At 40.5% G+C, this 17,877-nt stretch overlaps 1 protein-coding gene across 1 annotated transcript in view; it reads right to left on the bottom strand.

The window, feature by feature from the left end:
• The window catches only part of LOC140332801 (complement receptor type 1-like), a 29,582-nt gene extending 14,153 nt beyond the window's left edge, over positions 1-15,429 (bottom strand). The window contains exons 1-5 of the mRNA XM_072413994.1: positions 15,237-15,429; positions 7,729-7,782; positions 4,451-4,633; positions 3,502-3,684; positions 1,435-1,611 (exon numbers count right to left, since the gene is read on the bottom strand). Of these exons, the coding sequence (XP_072270095.1) occupies positions 1,435-1,611; positions 3,502-3,684; positions 4,451-4,633; positions 7,729-7,782; positions 15,237-15,414 (775 nt within the window). The 5' untranslated portion in view covers positions 15,415-15,429. The remainder of the gene's footprint in view (positions 1-1,434; positions 1,612-3,501; positions 3,685-4,450; positions 4,634-7,728; positions 7,783-15,236) is intronic.
• Positions 15,430-17,877: the final 2,448 nt, after the last annotated feature.

Genomic DNA, 17,877 nt, shown 5'->3' with positions numbered 1-17,877 from the left:
GCGTCGTTGGTTACTTTTTATACGAACGATTTTTGCCCAATCGATCGTTCGTCGTTCGTTCGTCGTTCATTTTGAACGATAAAAATTGGAAGTGTGTACGCAGCTTAAGATTGATGTTTGTAACCAGTTTGAACCTCATCCTAAAAAAGGCTCCCTTCTGTTCCATGTACAATAAGGAATAAACCTGATAGCTGTCTACTTCCCTGTAATGATTGGATTGGAGTGAGCACAGACACTGTTCACAAAAAAAATTAAATTGGACACAATTGGGTGGGTGGGGGATGGGGGTCTAGACTGTGCCATAAACAGATGAGCAGACAAAGAATAAATCTTCAAAATAGCCTACAGATAAAGGTTATATATCTAAACAAAGAACATAAAACATGATCCATGAAAGGCAGATTTGTTGCAAGGAAAAAGTAAGTGTACCCCTACATTAACCGTCTTTTCAAGTTTGAATTGTGTTCCAGATGTGGTCCCAATAAAAAAACTTCTTAGAACGTATCTGGAAGAACTTGTGTCATCCTCAGATATGGGGGTTCTGGTGTTCTCTATGGATCTATGTGATGTCATTATGATATTATCGAAATATCTTTCTAAGACTTTCATATTAAAGATTTTGGGAAAAAAATCTTCAAAAAATCAGTTTTTCCTATGTAATAAAAATAATAAAAGGTGGCAAAGATTTCCAGTGACTGATAATTTGTCCAGGACTGGCCAGCCTAGCAAATTCAGCCCAGAACATTTTCACTTGATGCTATAAAATTATTAGAGAAACACAAATTCTTATTACACAAGGTTAAGGTATTTCTTGCAATAGTTGGTGTAAAATTTTATCCAAATTAATCTGCGTGAATGAAAAGCCAAGAAAAGCCTTCACTGCTCAAAAAGAAAGTTTTCCCTGATCTTAGACTAACCTTCCGGAACAGCGTGCTGTGGACTGAAGAATGAATGATAACTTTGCTTGGCCACAATAACTTTAGACATGTTTGGTGCTAACTCAAGACAGGATTTCTGGAGATAGACACTATACCAACTGTGAGGCATGGTGGTGAAAATGTTATGGTTTGTTGTTACTTTGCTGCCACAAGCACTGGGCAGTTTGCAGGGCATTGAGTCTTCTGCTATACATTTTGCTATAAATGGCACAAAAATGGTTAGCTATTAACTAATTTATTCTCTGATTTTCTTGGAATCTTGTGGTGGGGGATCTGAAATGAGTGCACAGAAGAAAACACACAAATAAGTTGAACACTGAAGGAATTTTGCATTGAGAGCAAAGATTGAAAGTCAGAGACTGGGGGACAGAGACTGGGGGAAGTTATTTCTGCTTTTGAGGCCAAGGCTTTGTTGTTTTCCACACTAATATTCATCATGTCACTTTTATCTAAAGCAATGTTGGATGTGATAGAAGTGTCCTGTTGTTGTACTCACCTGTACAGGAAATAGTGTGAATAGTCCCCTCCTGAGAGGTGCGGGGGTTGTCACATTTTGTTATTGTAAGATTATATCCAGGTTTGCACTGTACTGTCACCTCCTCCCCCCGATTATAATATTCCTTGTGATCAGAGACAATTTCCAGATTTGTCATGGTTGACTTTTTACAAAGAGCTGCGGAGAAGATGATAAAACCGAGAATTACAGGTTACATGAAGAAGAGTAAAGTGTGTTTGTGTGATGGAATCTCTCAATGTTGGACCATGGCATAAGTCTCCATCATTATACATTGTATACAGTGTGACAAATAAATTGCATTGTGTGTGATGGATTGGTTGTTGGACCTATCAGTAGTATATTGGATCATAGTCTGAGTTCCTCATGGGAGGATCCTGTAATTTGTCTGCAGTATTTTATTCAGGCAATCATTAGCCATCCCTATTTATTGTACAGCGCTGCGTAATATGTTGGCGCTATATAAATCCTGTTTATTAATAATAATAATAATAATAATAATCAGTACTGAGCAGTGTATGGAGGAATGTCAGTGGTATGAGGTAAGTGTTGGATCCCATTCACGGAATACCAGGGGCAGGAAGTAGAAAGCACTAATACCAAATCACACCTAACCTTCCCAATCACCTTTCCTTATATCCTGGAGATCTCTTGTAAAGCCTCCAGTGGAACAACATATCAGGTCAGGGAAATAAGAAAATATCTTTCTTTGCAGAAATATAAGACGAAGATGCAATCAGCTGTGGTTTTATTATTATAGGGTTATTGTTATTGCGGATTTCCTACAACATCTGAACCCCCTGTATACCATAAAGAGTTCAAAACATTCAGGATCACAGCAATGATCTTATTTGTCCCAGAACATTCATCCGATTGCTGCAAATTGTGCTACTTGAGATGTTTCATTAGACAGGGAAGATATCTGATACAGTTCTGTGACATTACTGTAATTATGGTTAGAGGAACGTTGGGAAATTAGTAAGAATGAGGCTACCTGGCTTGGCAAGGGTCTTCTGGGGGAACCCTTTTTTTAGGGGACCTCTCTATTGCTGAGGGACACATGGACTTGTATTAGTATATTAGGGGTGCTCCATGTTCACTGATGCTTTGTTATGGCAATACCAGTCTCCATGTCTTGGGTGTGAATCGGTTGGTTCGGAAGGGCGGGGTTTCCACATTTTTTAATTTTACCTGGAAAGTTCTGACCCCTCTTAGTATTTTAGAAATCCACGTCTACAAAACAACACCTAAAATACACCTTGCCTAATTAGCACCAAGGAAGACATTGAATATTGTACCAGGTAACACACTGGACAAATGTTGGGGGAATTTCGGAGTTTTGGGTGAATCTTGTTCATAAATGTCCCCATCTTCCACATGGAAATTTGTTTTTAACATGAAAATTTTTGTTTAAAATGCATAAAAAAACATTGTAATAAATAGAGTGAATGTATGTTGTCAATTTGTGGTCAAAACAGGGGAATATTGGGTGAATATCTTGTTGAATGTGTTCATCAATACCCAATGAATGGTGAGGCCATGATGTTTTGCATTCATAGGGGCCTATTGATAAAGCAGTGAGCAATCTGACATTTACTGAAACATTGGCTTTAAAAAAAATCCAGGTTCATGTGTTTTAAGGCAGTGATTCCTTCTCCACCAATGAATGTCAGATTCACTGATTTATAAATAGACCCCTTAGTATTTTATCTGACTTGGGTAGCTCTGGATTCTTTACCACTGAAGGTGTTTTCCATTGAAATAAAGTAATGTTAGGTCATCTCCATATTGAAGGTGATAGATTCACTTTCCTGAAAGTTCATTAAATAAAAAGAAGTTCTGTGAGCTGGGCTTAGTAAATGCCGCCTGCAGAATGAAGTGTATATTATGAGAATCATATTGTGCGTAAACATTAGCAATCCACAAAAAAATAGCAAATCCGATTCATGAGACTTGATTATTATGTCATACAAAGATTTTTCATTGACAATATTTGGTGTAGTTTCACACTGTGTATATGATGGGTGTGTCCTGTATTGTTGTACTCACCTGTACAGGTAACAGTGGGAGGAGTCCACTCCTGGGGGGTGCGGGGGTTGTTACATCTCATTGTATCTGATGATGGATAATATCCAGATTTACATTGCACTGTCACAGAATCTCCCTTATTATAATATTCCTTGTCATCTGAGAGTCTCTGCACATTTCCTATGGTTGGCCTTCTACACTGAGCTGTGGAATCAGAAGATAAATCCCGATCATTATACATTGTATACAGTGTGATGAATAACGTGCATCGTGTGTGATGGGGCTGGGTTGGTGGTTGGACCGTTCAGTGGTTTGCGCTCCTCATGGGAGGTTCCTGAGATTTGTCTGCAGCATTCTATTCAGGCAATCATTAGAATATTCAACAGGAAGCCACCAGTATTGAGCAGATTAGGGAAACTACTTAGGGGAGACATGACCCTGAAATATGATTGGGAATACAGACCCTGCACACTGTATGGATGACACCAGACCCAATATGCTGGAGGATATTGACTTTGCTGTGAACAGAAGTATCAAAATATTCAATATACAGGTGTATCCTATTTTGTAGGCAAAATCTAGAGTCACCCTTTAACTAGAGCACCTAACTCCACCAAGGACCCCCTCCCATGTCTATACAGCCTCTATAGAAGACTCAGAATGCTGAGCTCCAGGCAAACTGATTTTTATAGATTTTACATCCATGTGTAGGACAGGTTTTTTTGGTCCTTCCATCTAGTCCTAAGAATTATGAAGCTCAGCCACACGGCACAGTTTTTTCTTTACTGCAGTTTAGTAACACAGATCCTCTATCACTCCTTTCTAATCCTATCTTCATGATTATTGATATCACATGATCACTGCAACACAACTGATTGGCTTATTGTGCTGCTTCCCCCTCTCCCACTTGGAGTTCTGCTATATAGGGTAATTTGCACTATGTATATGATCTATCTTGTGTTGTACTCACCTGTACAGGTAACAGTGGGAGGAGTCCACTCTTGGGAGGTGCCAGGGTTGGCGCATCTTATAGTTGTTAATGGTGAATAATATCCAGGTTTGCATTGTACCGTCAGTGATTCTCCCATATTATAATATTCCTTGACTTCAGTGATATAGCCCATGTCACCTATGTTTGGCTTTCTACACAAAGCTGTGGATTCAGATGATAAAAGCAGATCATTGTGGAATATATACAGTGTAAATAGTAACGTGCATTGTGTACGATGGTAATGCTGCTCAGTGATATATTGGCCCAATGTGTCACCCCCTTATTACTGGATGTTCCTGGGATTTGTCTGCAGTTTTATTGAAGAAGTTTACCAGATCGCCCATGTGGAAGCCATAAGTACTGAGCCTCATATGAAGGGTGCTAATTTAATGGGGAGCCATGACCTTGGTCGTGTTGTGGAGTTCATGTCTTTTCTACAATTAATATGATATATATTTCTATGCTGATGAGACAATAATTCCCATCATAGTGCTATAAAGGGCCTCCAGATTGTCCAACACATCAATGTATAGAACTCATTTGTTTATGGTGCCCAATTACTTCCTTATGCTAGCATTTGGCACAACTAATTGGCTTAGAATAGGTTTTAATAAAAGGTGGAGCCTTTCTGAGAAAGTGCTTTCCTATAGACATAATATTAATGACAGGTCCTCTTTAGTCTTGGAGATGGAGGAGAATGCTTTGATCACAGCCTCTCCCATACATTCCATTCATCAATACCTTCATCCTGAAGGCAAAATACCGGACTGTACAGATCGATCATAGGAACCACATGTCCTGGGTGGAAGGTATGATGGCTGATTGATCATGGATGGAAACATTTACAAGGAGAATATGGAGACCTCACCTTCAGGGACTTACAGGGGCTTTTCTGAGACACAGACATTGACCTCAGTCAGGTTTTATTGCTGTCTAGCACACAAGAGTTTTGCACAAATGGTGCTGTGAACATAAATGTTCATTGTGATGATAAATGGGGTCCATTCGGGACAAACACCCCTCATTAGCGGTGCACCCCAAGACTTGGCCCTGATCTACTAAATCTGCTTATCACATATATATTAGGAGGTTTGCTGGAGGAGGTTTGACATCGCTGATAAAACCAAGGTGTGTAATAGGAACAGGGCTGATGTTCATTGAGGTAACTGTAATATAAAACATGGATTTTCCTTGTTGGGAGATTGGTCAAAGTGCTGGAAATCAACAAAGAATACCCGATCATTCAATCATATGCAGGGAACATTGGAAAAAACAAACAGGATTTTGGTTCTCAGAACAGCTTCAGCTCATATGCTAAGCCAGGTGAACAATGACATTGTAAAGTTCCCTTTTATTGGTCATTGAGGTCAAACTGTGCTTAGAGCCTCCGAATGATGTCCATGGATTCATCCTGCTTTTTAGGTTTCTTTGCAGATGATTTAGTATTCAAAGTGATCACAGCTTCAACATATTTTCTAAGCTAAGGGAGCGTTTCATTTACAAAATTAATTTGTATTTTACTAATTGAATAGCCTCTATATTAGGGGTCCCCAAATCCAGGCTTCGGGGGCCACATTGAATTAAAGTAAAGAGTCATTTTCAGACTCCTTGTCATCCATTTCTTACTTCATCTACTTCTGACTAGTTGAGAATTACTACTACTGTGTGCCATTGCTGGCCCCCTGGACTGGATCTAAGGGATCTAATAAATAAAGCTCAATGTGTCCCTCTGACATGATGCCTCCATCTCTGTCTAATGGAACGTTCTCAATGTGTCTCTCCCATCCCAGGCCCCTTTAACATGGCAGTCTTTGTAGGTTGTACTGCTCAACTTTTACTGCAGGAAGAGCTGAGTAATTTCCAGGGGCCACCCCCAGTCTTTACTGAATGAAACTCTAATTCAGGCACAGTGATTGGATTTTAGTCCTCGGTAGGGAGGTGGAAGGTTCTCTTTAAACTAGCAAGAGCTCTGGGCCTGTTCCGAATGTCTGTAATCCTGGCACTGCTCTTCCAAAGTGAATCCTCTTCTGTTGTAGAAGAAGCTGAGAGACCATGGAAATGGTGAAACTAAATGCTCCTACTCATCCAAGATATAACGGGTGATGGTTTGTCTGCAGATGGCATTCATAACATTAGGAAGAAGACAGTGATGGCGGGTGATGGAGAATTGGAGCGGAAGTTGGTTTTGTGTCTCTGTGAACCTCTTGCTGTCATGACCTGTGCTGAGAGATGTCAATTTTCCTGTTTCCAGAAACTACAGACATACTACAAATATTATAGGACATAGACTGGGGTCCAACTATATGAGGTGGTCAGAGACTCGGGACACAATGCAGAAGATGGTTACAAACTGGGGTTCATTCAATTAAAGTGGTTCCAAAATTACCGAGTGGTAACACATGGAAATATATATATTTTAGTTTGTGTAACTACAACCCATCAGTCCTAATTGGGCCCTAAACCTCTCAATAACTAATTGCACTCATACTTATCTAACCATCACCAGAGGTGAAAAACCATGAGAACTCAAAATGATGTCTGGAGCGGTTATTGGCCAGGATGATAAGATGAAGGCTGCACTAAATGCACAGAGCTTGTTGTACAATCAGAAGGCCTGGAAAGTTGGATTATGTACCTTATGGTGCGGGTATGTTGGAGCTCCTGATATTGTACGTTCAGTATATAATGGGAAGATAATGATTCTCTTCATCTAGCACAGAAACATTTAGGAATGCTTTACTGACAACTTCTGCAAACTTTACACTTGAGATGAACAGCATCCGGTAACCCACTGAATGAACTCGGCAATATTTGAGTGTAACATTTAAATAGGAACCTTCAAGGGGAGAGCAGGACAAACGAGAGGACAGCAGTGTCACACTCAACCCATAGAAGACATTCTTCTATTTAGTACTATGAAGTCTATGTGGACGACATGCAGCCATGACTGAAGCTAGCCCTCAGCTTAGAAGGTGGTCTTGGCTGAGCCCCTTTTACTCATTCATTATCTGCCATGCTGTTTAATGGTGTACAAGGTCCTAAGACACCTTCATATCCACACGACACGAGGGGGATAGGGAAAAAGGGGAGAGAAGGAGATAAAAGGAGAGATGGATAATTAGGTGAACAGGATGAAAGATTGAGTGAGGGTGAGAAAGATGAATAGAACATGGAGATGGACCAAAGAGGGGATTGATAACTGAAAGAATGGAGGATGAGAAGATAGATGTAGGAGATATTGGCTGTCATATAATTACCTCCATTGGTTGGTTTGACAGTTGTGTCCTCTGTATTTCCATTGGATAGGGAGTCTATGTAACATGAGAAAACAATATAGTAAGTATTCATACAATTCAGATGTGTGAGATTTTTATGTAATTTTACAATGCATGCGCTGTATGTAATATGTACCTCACACCCCCCAACGTGGCCCTCCCCAGTAGGTTTAATACGTTCCACTCCTGACCATCCTCCTACCTCCTCGGTTACACTAACTTGTCTTTAGATAATGTACTTTTGTGAAGGTTTGTCAGAGCATCAGAAGCACGGTTTTCCCACCTACTAGAAGGGACGATTTTGGCCCCAAAAATTGACCAGTTGTTGCAAATGGTTGGAACAAGCTCAGAGTCTTCAACATAAGAGGATTATACATTTTTGCATTTTAATTTTCCAATCTCCTCCTGTGCCTCAAACTATCATCCCTAACGAGGTTACAGTAGTTCCTGCTCTTCAACTAGGTCCTGCACCATGTGCCATCTATCTGCCTCTAGACCTTTGGCCCTGTACCTACCACTAGATGGCACACTATCTGATCTCTATCTAACACCTAATCTCCTGCCTTCTGCCTATCAGTAGATCCTACCTCTAATTTGTGCCATCTGTACATCCCAGGCTAAAAATCATTCTCCCCCCACTACACATGGGGATTAATGAAGCAATTTGTTTGAGCTCTGAACAAGGACGGTGATTGCTGCAAATACATTTGTAGATTCTCTCCAGGACTGAGTACTGAAAAATTAAAAACAGGAATTTTTACCCCAGATTCGGAAACTGACATGACTGATACTGAAGCTTCTGCCTGGCACAGCTATGTCATGGTTGTCAAGAACTTCCTGGGTAACCATAAAGCACAAAATTATGAAGGACTGGTACAAAACTTGCTCGAAAACGTAAAAAATGTGGGTGCTATTATGAGCATAAAGGTACACTATCACCAAAAATTTCCAGAAAACCTTGGAGATTTTAGTTAGGAATTGGGATGAGCTAGCGGGTTTTTAAAACTGGATCTCGCAGCAAATTCGGCCGTTCTCGCTTACCAAAATTGTAAGTGAGAACGACCAGTGTAAATTCGCAGATTGAGATCCAATTTTAATTTAAAAATAATTTAAAGAAAAATTGCGGGCTGTGCTGATTAATGAATGCAGCCACGCCTAAATTCATTGATCAGCTCAGTGTGCGATCCCTGGCACTAGAGGTAAAATTGGGACAAGTCACTCCATTCTAAACCTCTAGTGCTCTCTGATTGGCTGAGGAAATAAATCATTAGCATTTTTCTTTCCTCAGCCAATCAGAGAGCACTTGAGGTTTTGAATGAGGACCTCTAGTGCTGGGGATCGCACAAAGGATTCCCAGAGCTGCATGAGTGAATGCAGCCCTGGAAATACTCCTGTACTGATTTCCTGGAACTTCCGATGGGTCTGCGAAATCGGTTCGCCGAAATTTTGCGGATCCATTGGAACTTCGAGGATATCCCTAGTGAGGAACAAGGGAAGAGGTTCCATCAAGATATAAAGGTGATGGAAGAAAGGTATCAGATGGGACAGACACATGATGGCAGAATACTGCTGGAGCCGTCCTGATCATCAGCATAAAGGAAATCATACAGAAAGAGTTTTCCAATGACTTCTGTGTGATTAGTTCTGTAATATACTGAATATAGAATATATTGACATTAAGTATTTCAAAAATTTTATTTGTATACGTAGGCATATCTAGTTTATTTTTGCTTAATTTTCATGTTTCATTAGTTTTCTATGAAGTTAATATTGAGGTTATTATTTTAAAAACTAGGAAAACCAATATCATACAACAATACATACAACAGCATCATATCTCAGAAAAGCTCACCTAGGTCAGCTAGACACGTACTGTAAAACCCGGAATAACAAAAAAATTCTGTACCACTATGAAGAAATATAAAACCCGAGGACTAGAAGAGTAATCCTAAACATTCTATACACTTGTTAAACTTCATCTTCCAGACACTGTGGAGGTTCCTAACAACATCAGGTGGGATGTGGGGGGTTTGTTTGCCCCCCTGTAGAGAAATACCTTGGACAGCTGGGATCATACAGACTTATCTATACATGTAGACTCTTCTCTATAGTAGTCTAATAGAGATTATCTACCTCCATATTACAATATATTGGGATATTATTGTGACCTGGTGAGAAATACATAAAATGAAATAACTCCATTTTATAGATATGTCCATATTCACAACAGTCCCATGTTTTTATACAGAGAACATCCCTCTTCATCTTGTGGAAACATCAAAGCGCAATAAATTCCAGGAATTGATCAACAAACTCTTAAACATAAAACCTGCCAGCAACCAATCCAAGAAATAACCAAAACCAATTCCATTACATGATTTCCATATCTCCATCTGTTGGAAACTCACACAATTGATGCATTCTCTATCCTAACATCTCCTTTCATAGACAAACTTATGAAACTGAAAACTATTCTATATCAGCATTGTATCCATTCCTCCTCACTTATACCACAGCTCTAGAAAGTTCCAACATTATAAACATTATATAACCAAATTACATGATATATGATCAATGAACTAATGCGAGAGACGGAATTCAAAGCAATTCATGGAGCAAACCATCCCTGATCCCAGCTCTTCATCATAAATGTCCAAAATGACCAGTAGACATGTTCTGTATCACTGACTGGTCGTTCCTTATTATATTTATATTCCGTCTGATACCTCCAAGGAAATTCACAATTTGTAGAACAGAAGATATTGATATACAGTAAACTTTGTTTAAATATAACCTAACAAAACATAAATGAAATATAACCAAACACAAGAATGAAAGTAACATTGGAGATTCTGTGCCTTGTACGCTGACATAAACCATCAATAAATAAAGAATAAAGAAGGAATATGTCAGACGTTATATATTACATATGAAGGCTGTGTTTGACTCAAGCGCCCACTGCTCTAAAACTCATTCCTCAAATAAGGAAATAATAGGGAAAAAGTCATAATAACTTGCTTCAATAGAATATACAAGTATATTCTTAGATTTTAATGATTTTCTTTTTGTTTTTTGGGATTTTTTAGGTAGCTTTTACACTAATGTTGTAAACAAATACAGTATTTATTTCATTGAGTATAAGCTGGGATCATACAGACTTATCTATACATGTAGACTCTTCTCTATAGTAGTCTAATAGAGATTATCTACCTCCATATTACAATATATTGGGATACTATTGTGACCTGGTGAGCAATACATAAAATGAAATAACTCCATTTTATAGATATGTCTATATTCACAACAGTCCCATGTTTTCATACAGAGATTACCCCTCCCCATCTTGTGGAAACATCAAAGCACAATAAATTCCAGGAATTGATCAACAAACTCTCAAACATAAAACCTGCCAGCAACCAATCCAAGAAATAACCAAAACCAATTCTATTGCATGATTTCCATATCTCCATCTGTTGGAAACTCACACAATTGATGCATTCTCTATCCTAACATCTCCTTTCATGGACAAACTTTTGAAACTGAAAACTCTTCTATATCAGCATTGTATCCATTCCTCCTCACTTATACCACAGCTCTGGAAAGTTCCAACATTATAAACTGGAGCCAAGCATTTTCCTTTAGAATTCCTCACAGATAAGCTTTTGGGGATATAACCAAATTACATGATATATGATCAATGAACTAATGCAAGAGACGGAATTCAAAGCAATTCATGGAGCAAACCATCCCTGATCCCAGCTCATCATCATAAATGTCCGAAATGCAAGACCAGTAGACATGTTCCGTATCACTGACTGGTCATTCCTTATTATATTTATATTCCGTCTGATACCTCCAAGGAAATTCAGAATTTGTAGAACAGAAGATTGATATACAGTAAACTTTGTTTAAATATAACCTAACAAAACATAAATGAAATATAACCAAACACAAGAAAGCAGGCCTGGAGCGACACCTATGGGCGAAGGGCCTCATGACAGGGTAGCATTGAAGGCTGAATATGTGAAAAAGGTGAAAATTTTTAGAAAGGGGGGCCGTGGGTGGCTGGAAATTGTTAAAGGGCATGAGTCAGTGGTGGCAAGGGTTCAGAATTTTAAGAAAAACTGGATGCAGGCACGAGGACAGAGGAGGTTATGGAATTTATGGTAATAAGGAAAGTGCGGGAAAATCAGAGTTTGGGATTGGAAGAAAGTTTTGGGGGAGGTCAGGGTTTTAGGGGTTAAAAAGGAGAAGTTTGAGAAACCAAGCAGATCCTTAAAATTATTGCCGTGGGACTGCATCCCCACCCTCCCTCCCTATATTAAGGAAGTTGGGGGGGGGGGAGATTTTAATGATTTTCTTTTTGTTTTTTGGGATTTTTTAGGTAGCTTTTACACTAATGTTGTAAACAAATACAGTATTTATTTCATTGAGTATACGCCAATTACAAAAGTTTTAAATATAAAATAGAAGATCATATATACATTTCTATCTTTGATCATATAATCATTTCTGTCCTTTATACGTTTGGCCATCAGGCTTCTTTATGTTAGGGCTGCGGCCCCTGGCAGGTGATGTGGGATTACCTGGGAGGAGTCTAAGTGTTTCCCGGTTTTCACCAATCACCCTGCAAGGTATGATGGGCCGGTAACCTTAATGGCTACTGCACTGCTTTGCTGCAGGAGAACACCGGGTCCCGGCCCCCAGGCTCTCCCCACCAGGGGTGAGTGGGAAAGAGGGCTTTGGTGTAGGGACACCACAGATCAGGGACAGGGACAGCAGAAGATTTAGTCTAGGCGGACTGATTGACAGAACAGGTGACAGACAAGGTAAGGTCAGGTAACAGGCAGAGCTCAAATACAGCAAGTCCAAACTAACGACTAGCTGGCATGGAGGCAGGAATGCGCTAAGGATCCAGGAACTAGAGCCCGGAGGTATAAATACAGCTAATAGCCAATACCAGCAGGTTTAAAAGAGTTCACCGCTCTGATTAATGAATGATTTAGTGAGGGGAGCACAAATGCAGAGGGAAGTGACTATGTTTGGGTGATTGGAGGTGTTATCAATGAAACCTGGGGGTTGTAAGGAAAGGGGTAACACGTTAGGGATATCAGGTAAGTGGTGAGGTTGGTCTACCAGGTATGGGGTAGAATGTGTATCTATCAGCAAGGGAATCATGGTGCTGGGTTATCATGGATAAAATCGTATGTATATATAAATACACTCACAGGTATGTGGGTAGGTGTGATAAAATGCTGTAAAGTCAGAATACTTTTACAAATATAAATTATAATTGGCAATTCTTTTCAATTTACAAAATTCAAAGTAATCTAAAATCTAGATCTAATCAACATTTATTATGATCACCATTTGCTTTCAAACCATCATCAATTCCTATAGGTACATTTGCAGGAAGGCAAACTTTGCTACCAAGTTGAGGGTACATCAATCATACACCATAGCAAGACACCAGGGAGGTACTACATCAGCAAGGTTCCTCACAGGCACAGATTTCGCACAGTCCTGGGTCTTATGATGTTCAAGGTCCTTGAATGAAACATAAAGAAATATGCAGACCGTAGACACAAGTGTCGGCCAAGGAAACTTGTGCCAGATGAAAGGTACATCATGCTTACCTAAATCAGAAGATGTCTAGCAGAGCCATCAGTACAGATCTGGCAGACACCTGTGAGTCCCAGGTACACCTACCTACTGTCCTGACAAGTCTGGCCAGAAGAGGTCTTCATGGAAGTATTGAGCGCAGAAACAAAGCCATGCAACTCAACTCCAAAATTGCAACAGCAATTATAACAGCAAAATATTTGGCTGTAGCACAAGGCAGTTTGTGTTCCGAAGGGCTGGAGAATGGCACATTAATGACAACAGTGAAGCATGGTGGAGGTTCCATGAAAGTTTGGGGCTGCCTCTCCGCAAACTGAGTTGTGATTTGGTCAGGATGAATGGTGCTATCAATGCTGAGAAATACAAGCAGATACTTACTGATTAAGCAATATCCTCAGGGAAGCATCTGATTGGCCCCAAACTTATTTTGCAGCAGGACAACAACACCCAACATATAGCCAATGTCATTAAGAAATATCTTCAGTGTATAGAAGAGCAAGGAGTCCTGGAAGTGATGGTACGGCCTGCACAGAGCTCTGATCTGACACCATGGAGTGTCTGGGATTACGTGAAGACACAGAAGGATCGGAGGCAGCCGACATCCACAGAAGATCTCTGATTAGTTGTCCAAGAAGTTTGGAACAACCTACCTGCCGAGTTCCTTCAAAAACTGTACCGGTAGGTGTACCTAGGAGGATTGATGCTGTTTTGAAGGCAAAGGGTGATCACATCAAATATTAATAATTTAAATTTCTCTTCTAATTATTCACTTTGCATTGTTGATAAAAACCAACACTTCCATTGGTGAAAGAGTTATTATTATTCAGCATTTGTTCACACCTCGTTCAAAAATAAGGACAGGGTCCAAAAGGGGGGTTGGAGGGTTGTTAGGATATTTACTGGTAACTTTTTGTGTTTGCCAAGCCAATATTTCTGCATACAATATATTCTTCCTATTGTTTCACACCTGCCTATCACTTTTGCACAATACTGTATATACAAGCACATATTGTTGTAGATCTTTATAAAGTTGTCATGTGTGTCAGTATTAGTTGGTCTCTTGTTACATCAGACTTGTTAGATTTCAGGGCCATCAATAAATCCCTCCCCCACCCTGTGGCCATAGTGGTGTCTATGTGGAGAAGTCCATTGACAGCCCAAACCAATAATAATAAGTATAGATCATTGTGCAAATGATTGGATCCATTGATAATGGTGTTGGGTGCACAATATGGCACACGGGGTCCTTACACCATAGGAAGGGCCCAGGCCATCACCTATCAGGCTGTATTGCTAACAAACACTCTAAATCCTAAATTGTAAATTGTATCTTTTTAGGAAGCCAGAAAGGATTACAACTAGGGATAAGCGAACACCTAGAAGTCGGGGTTCGGCCGAACTTCGGTTTAAAGTTCGGGTTCGGGACCCATACTTGACCCTGAGCCCCATTCAAGTCTATAGGGACCCAAACTTTGGGACACTAAAATGCCTGTAAAATGTCCACTTGTTCCCATTCATCACTTTACGTGCCCCGTATTCTTATATAGAAAAACGTTATCTAAGAATACATAGAACAGCGCTGCAGCAGCAATCACTGAAGCCATACTGTGCTTCCACTATTTATTCTTGGATACAGTTTTTCTATCCAAGAATACGGAGCACTACAGGTGCAAGTCCCCATTCATGTAGTGCCCCAACACCGAACTGGAACCCAAACTTTTCTGACAACGTTCAGGTCAGGGTACCCAAAATCATAAAGTTCAGTACATTATGGAGGTAAAATCCTATCAATGGTGGCCCGGGACTAATTCTGATATTTGTGTACAGATTCCACAATCACTATATAAAGCTATGCGGGATTATCTTACCTCCTACCTCCTGAGGTTCTGCTAGAAGTTGGTGGAGGAGACAGACGGTGATCAGCAGATAAGACCACAGAGCAGACATGGCGCGGGACCCCCGGGTACAGACAGTGTGAGCAGTGCCCAGTGTTATCTGTTCTGTATATCTGACAGAGGAAGCAGCGCACTCACATTCTGATCTCATTCTTCCTCTTTTGTGGTAAAAGATCTGCACGAGCTTCTGAGAAGCAGAAACTTTTAGGGTTTAACAAGTAGTGTGTGAGCCCCTGGTGTATGCCATGGCTTCTCTATGACCGGTAAACCTCAGCATCCTCATTATATAAATCCACACAAATGATAATTATTACATATCACAATATATACAATAAATCTCAGCTATATCGCTGTCCAGCCTCAGGTCACCATAGTCGATCTTTGTTCCTTTATTGCAGACTTTCATATTAGTAGGCGTGCAGCGTGTTTTATCTGCATGGAGAGTTCAGGAGCCATCAACAGACTGGGCCTATAGGACTTATTGTCATGCCACCTTCCTATGACCCATCTATGGTAAGTATCAGTAGCCCACCAATGTACCGGCCCCTATGATAAATTACAGATTTACTGAACTGTCTGGATGTGATCGAGTAAAATGATCCCACCTAACTTATATGCAGCTTCATAAAACCAGCACAGACTGCACAGACACCGCCATTGGCTGACTGATATAAGTGAAATCACGTGATATAAGAGACAGGACCGGCTTCACTTGATTGCCATGGCACTGCAGAGGGGGAAAGTGAAGGGGGAAGGGCAGAGCTGTGATCTATTCACCCTCGATCAAACTGGACCCATACGGTGTATGCTCATGTGACTGTGGGGTGGAGGTGGGGGCATTAGAGTAAACTTTGTTTTAATCAAATAATCAAACAAAAATATAATATATATAATATATAGATAAATAAAAATAAACATAAGCCTTGATGCCAAAACTTCTGAAATTATATTATTCAAGGCCGAGACCTACAAACCCTTCAACATCCCTGAAGCCTTTGTTATAATCAGGATGTCTAAATCCAAGGAGGGCATAAAGGACAGAGAGAGAAATCCGCTCACCCTGAGAAGGGGAACACACGGAACGAAGAGCTGATACCTGCGAACTCATCCAGGACCCCTCTGACATCCTCGCCCTCTCTACACCCTGAATCCCCCCCCCCCCGCACCCAGATAATAATTCACCATCACCGAGACAGGAAGAATTTTATTATGAAGGAAGAACTGACAGCGTGCACAAAATATATTCCATATACCCACTCCGCATAACTCACACAACTGAGACAGAGAATACCTAGATATACCTAAGTATAATAATAGTGTGTGACATTAGAGTGTCAGCTCCTCTGTACAGCACTGTGGTATATGTCAGAGCTATATAAATATATAATAATAGTGTGTGACTGTGGGGGGACATTAGAGTGTCAGCTCCTCTGTACAGAGACTGATGGGACTGGCTCAGTGTTCTGTACTGTACAATTGCTTGTTTCGTGGTGAGGAGGAACAATATGGGATAAATTTTAAAGCAGGGAATCTGACATTCTCTGATGGGAATCATCCAGGTCCACGTGTTCCAATGGCCAACCAGGGAATTTTTGATGCTATGCCAGATTCCCAGTTGTACAATTTGCCCCCTATATGTGGATCTATCACTGTTTTGCAGCGTTCCTCTAGAGAAGGGGATCTTTCATTCTGCTCACCAAACATTCCAAAAGATTTCTTTTTGGGGTCTTTGTCTTTAATGATACGTCTGTCTATATATTTTGAAGGTTGTAGAAATCTCCCCATATAACTGGACAATATAACTTTCCTTATTTTATTATCGGAGAGTAATTTAAAACAACTCAATTACAATAAATACCTTAATGTTACTATACAGTCTAAAAATATTTTAATTGTGGTCAAAACCAAGAGAAAGGAGACAATGAGGGTACAGAATTACATATGCCGGGGCCAGCTCTGCTTACCCTACAGAAGGAGGTCCCAGAGGGCCGGAATAAAGAAAAGGAGAGCGCAGACCAGGCAGGGGGGTCTCAGAATGCAAACATAGGGTAGAGTGCAAAGTGGATGGAAGGCAGAGGTCTGAGAGTGAAGACACAAAGAGAGGAGAGCATGGAGCGGCCACAAAACACAAGGAAAGAGGAAGAGTGGGCACAAAGGTGGTGGCAGGGTTGGACTGGCCCACAGGAGGACTCGAATCATATGATTCCAAGATATGGTGCTCCCCGGTGCTCCCCTCCTGCCATGGAAAGCTATGTGTTTTGGTAGGCCCTCCTTCTCACTCCCTCTGGTGAACCCGGGGTTCTCAATCTGACCCTAGACAGAGGTCACAGAAAGTGGGCAATAAGAGAAGAAGAGAGAAGAGCAGGCGGACGGTGGAGGTTTGGGAGCACAGGAACAAAGGGGGTAAAAACTAAGTGGCTTCGAGCACCCAATGGTGGGGGAGAGTGAGGGGAAAGGAAAACTTTCTGAGACAATGGAGAATTCTGATAAAGAAAGTAATGCATGGCTTCATATACATACAGGACAATGGAGAGTAATAATGTCTCTATACCACTATAAGAAATAAGAGGGGAGGAAAGTGGTAATATTGGCTGATGAGGGGGCAACAATACTT

This window comes from Pyxicephalus adspersus, chromosome 6 (genome assembly GCF_032062135.1).
Source record: "Pyxicephalus adspersus chromosome 6, UCB_Pads_2.0, whole genome shotgun sequence".
NCBI classification, from domain to species: Eukaryota; Metazoa; Chordata; class Amphibia; order Anura; family Pyxicephalidae; genus Pyxicephalus; species Pyxicephalus adspersus.
Note: the sequence above shows the minus strand (reverse complement) of the source record. Positions and strands in the feature narration are given on the sequence as shown.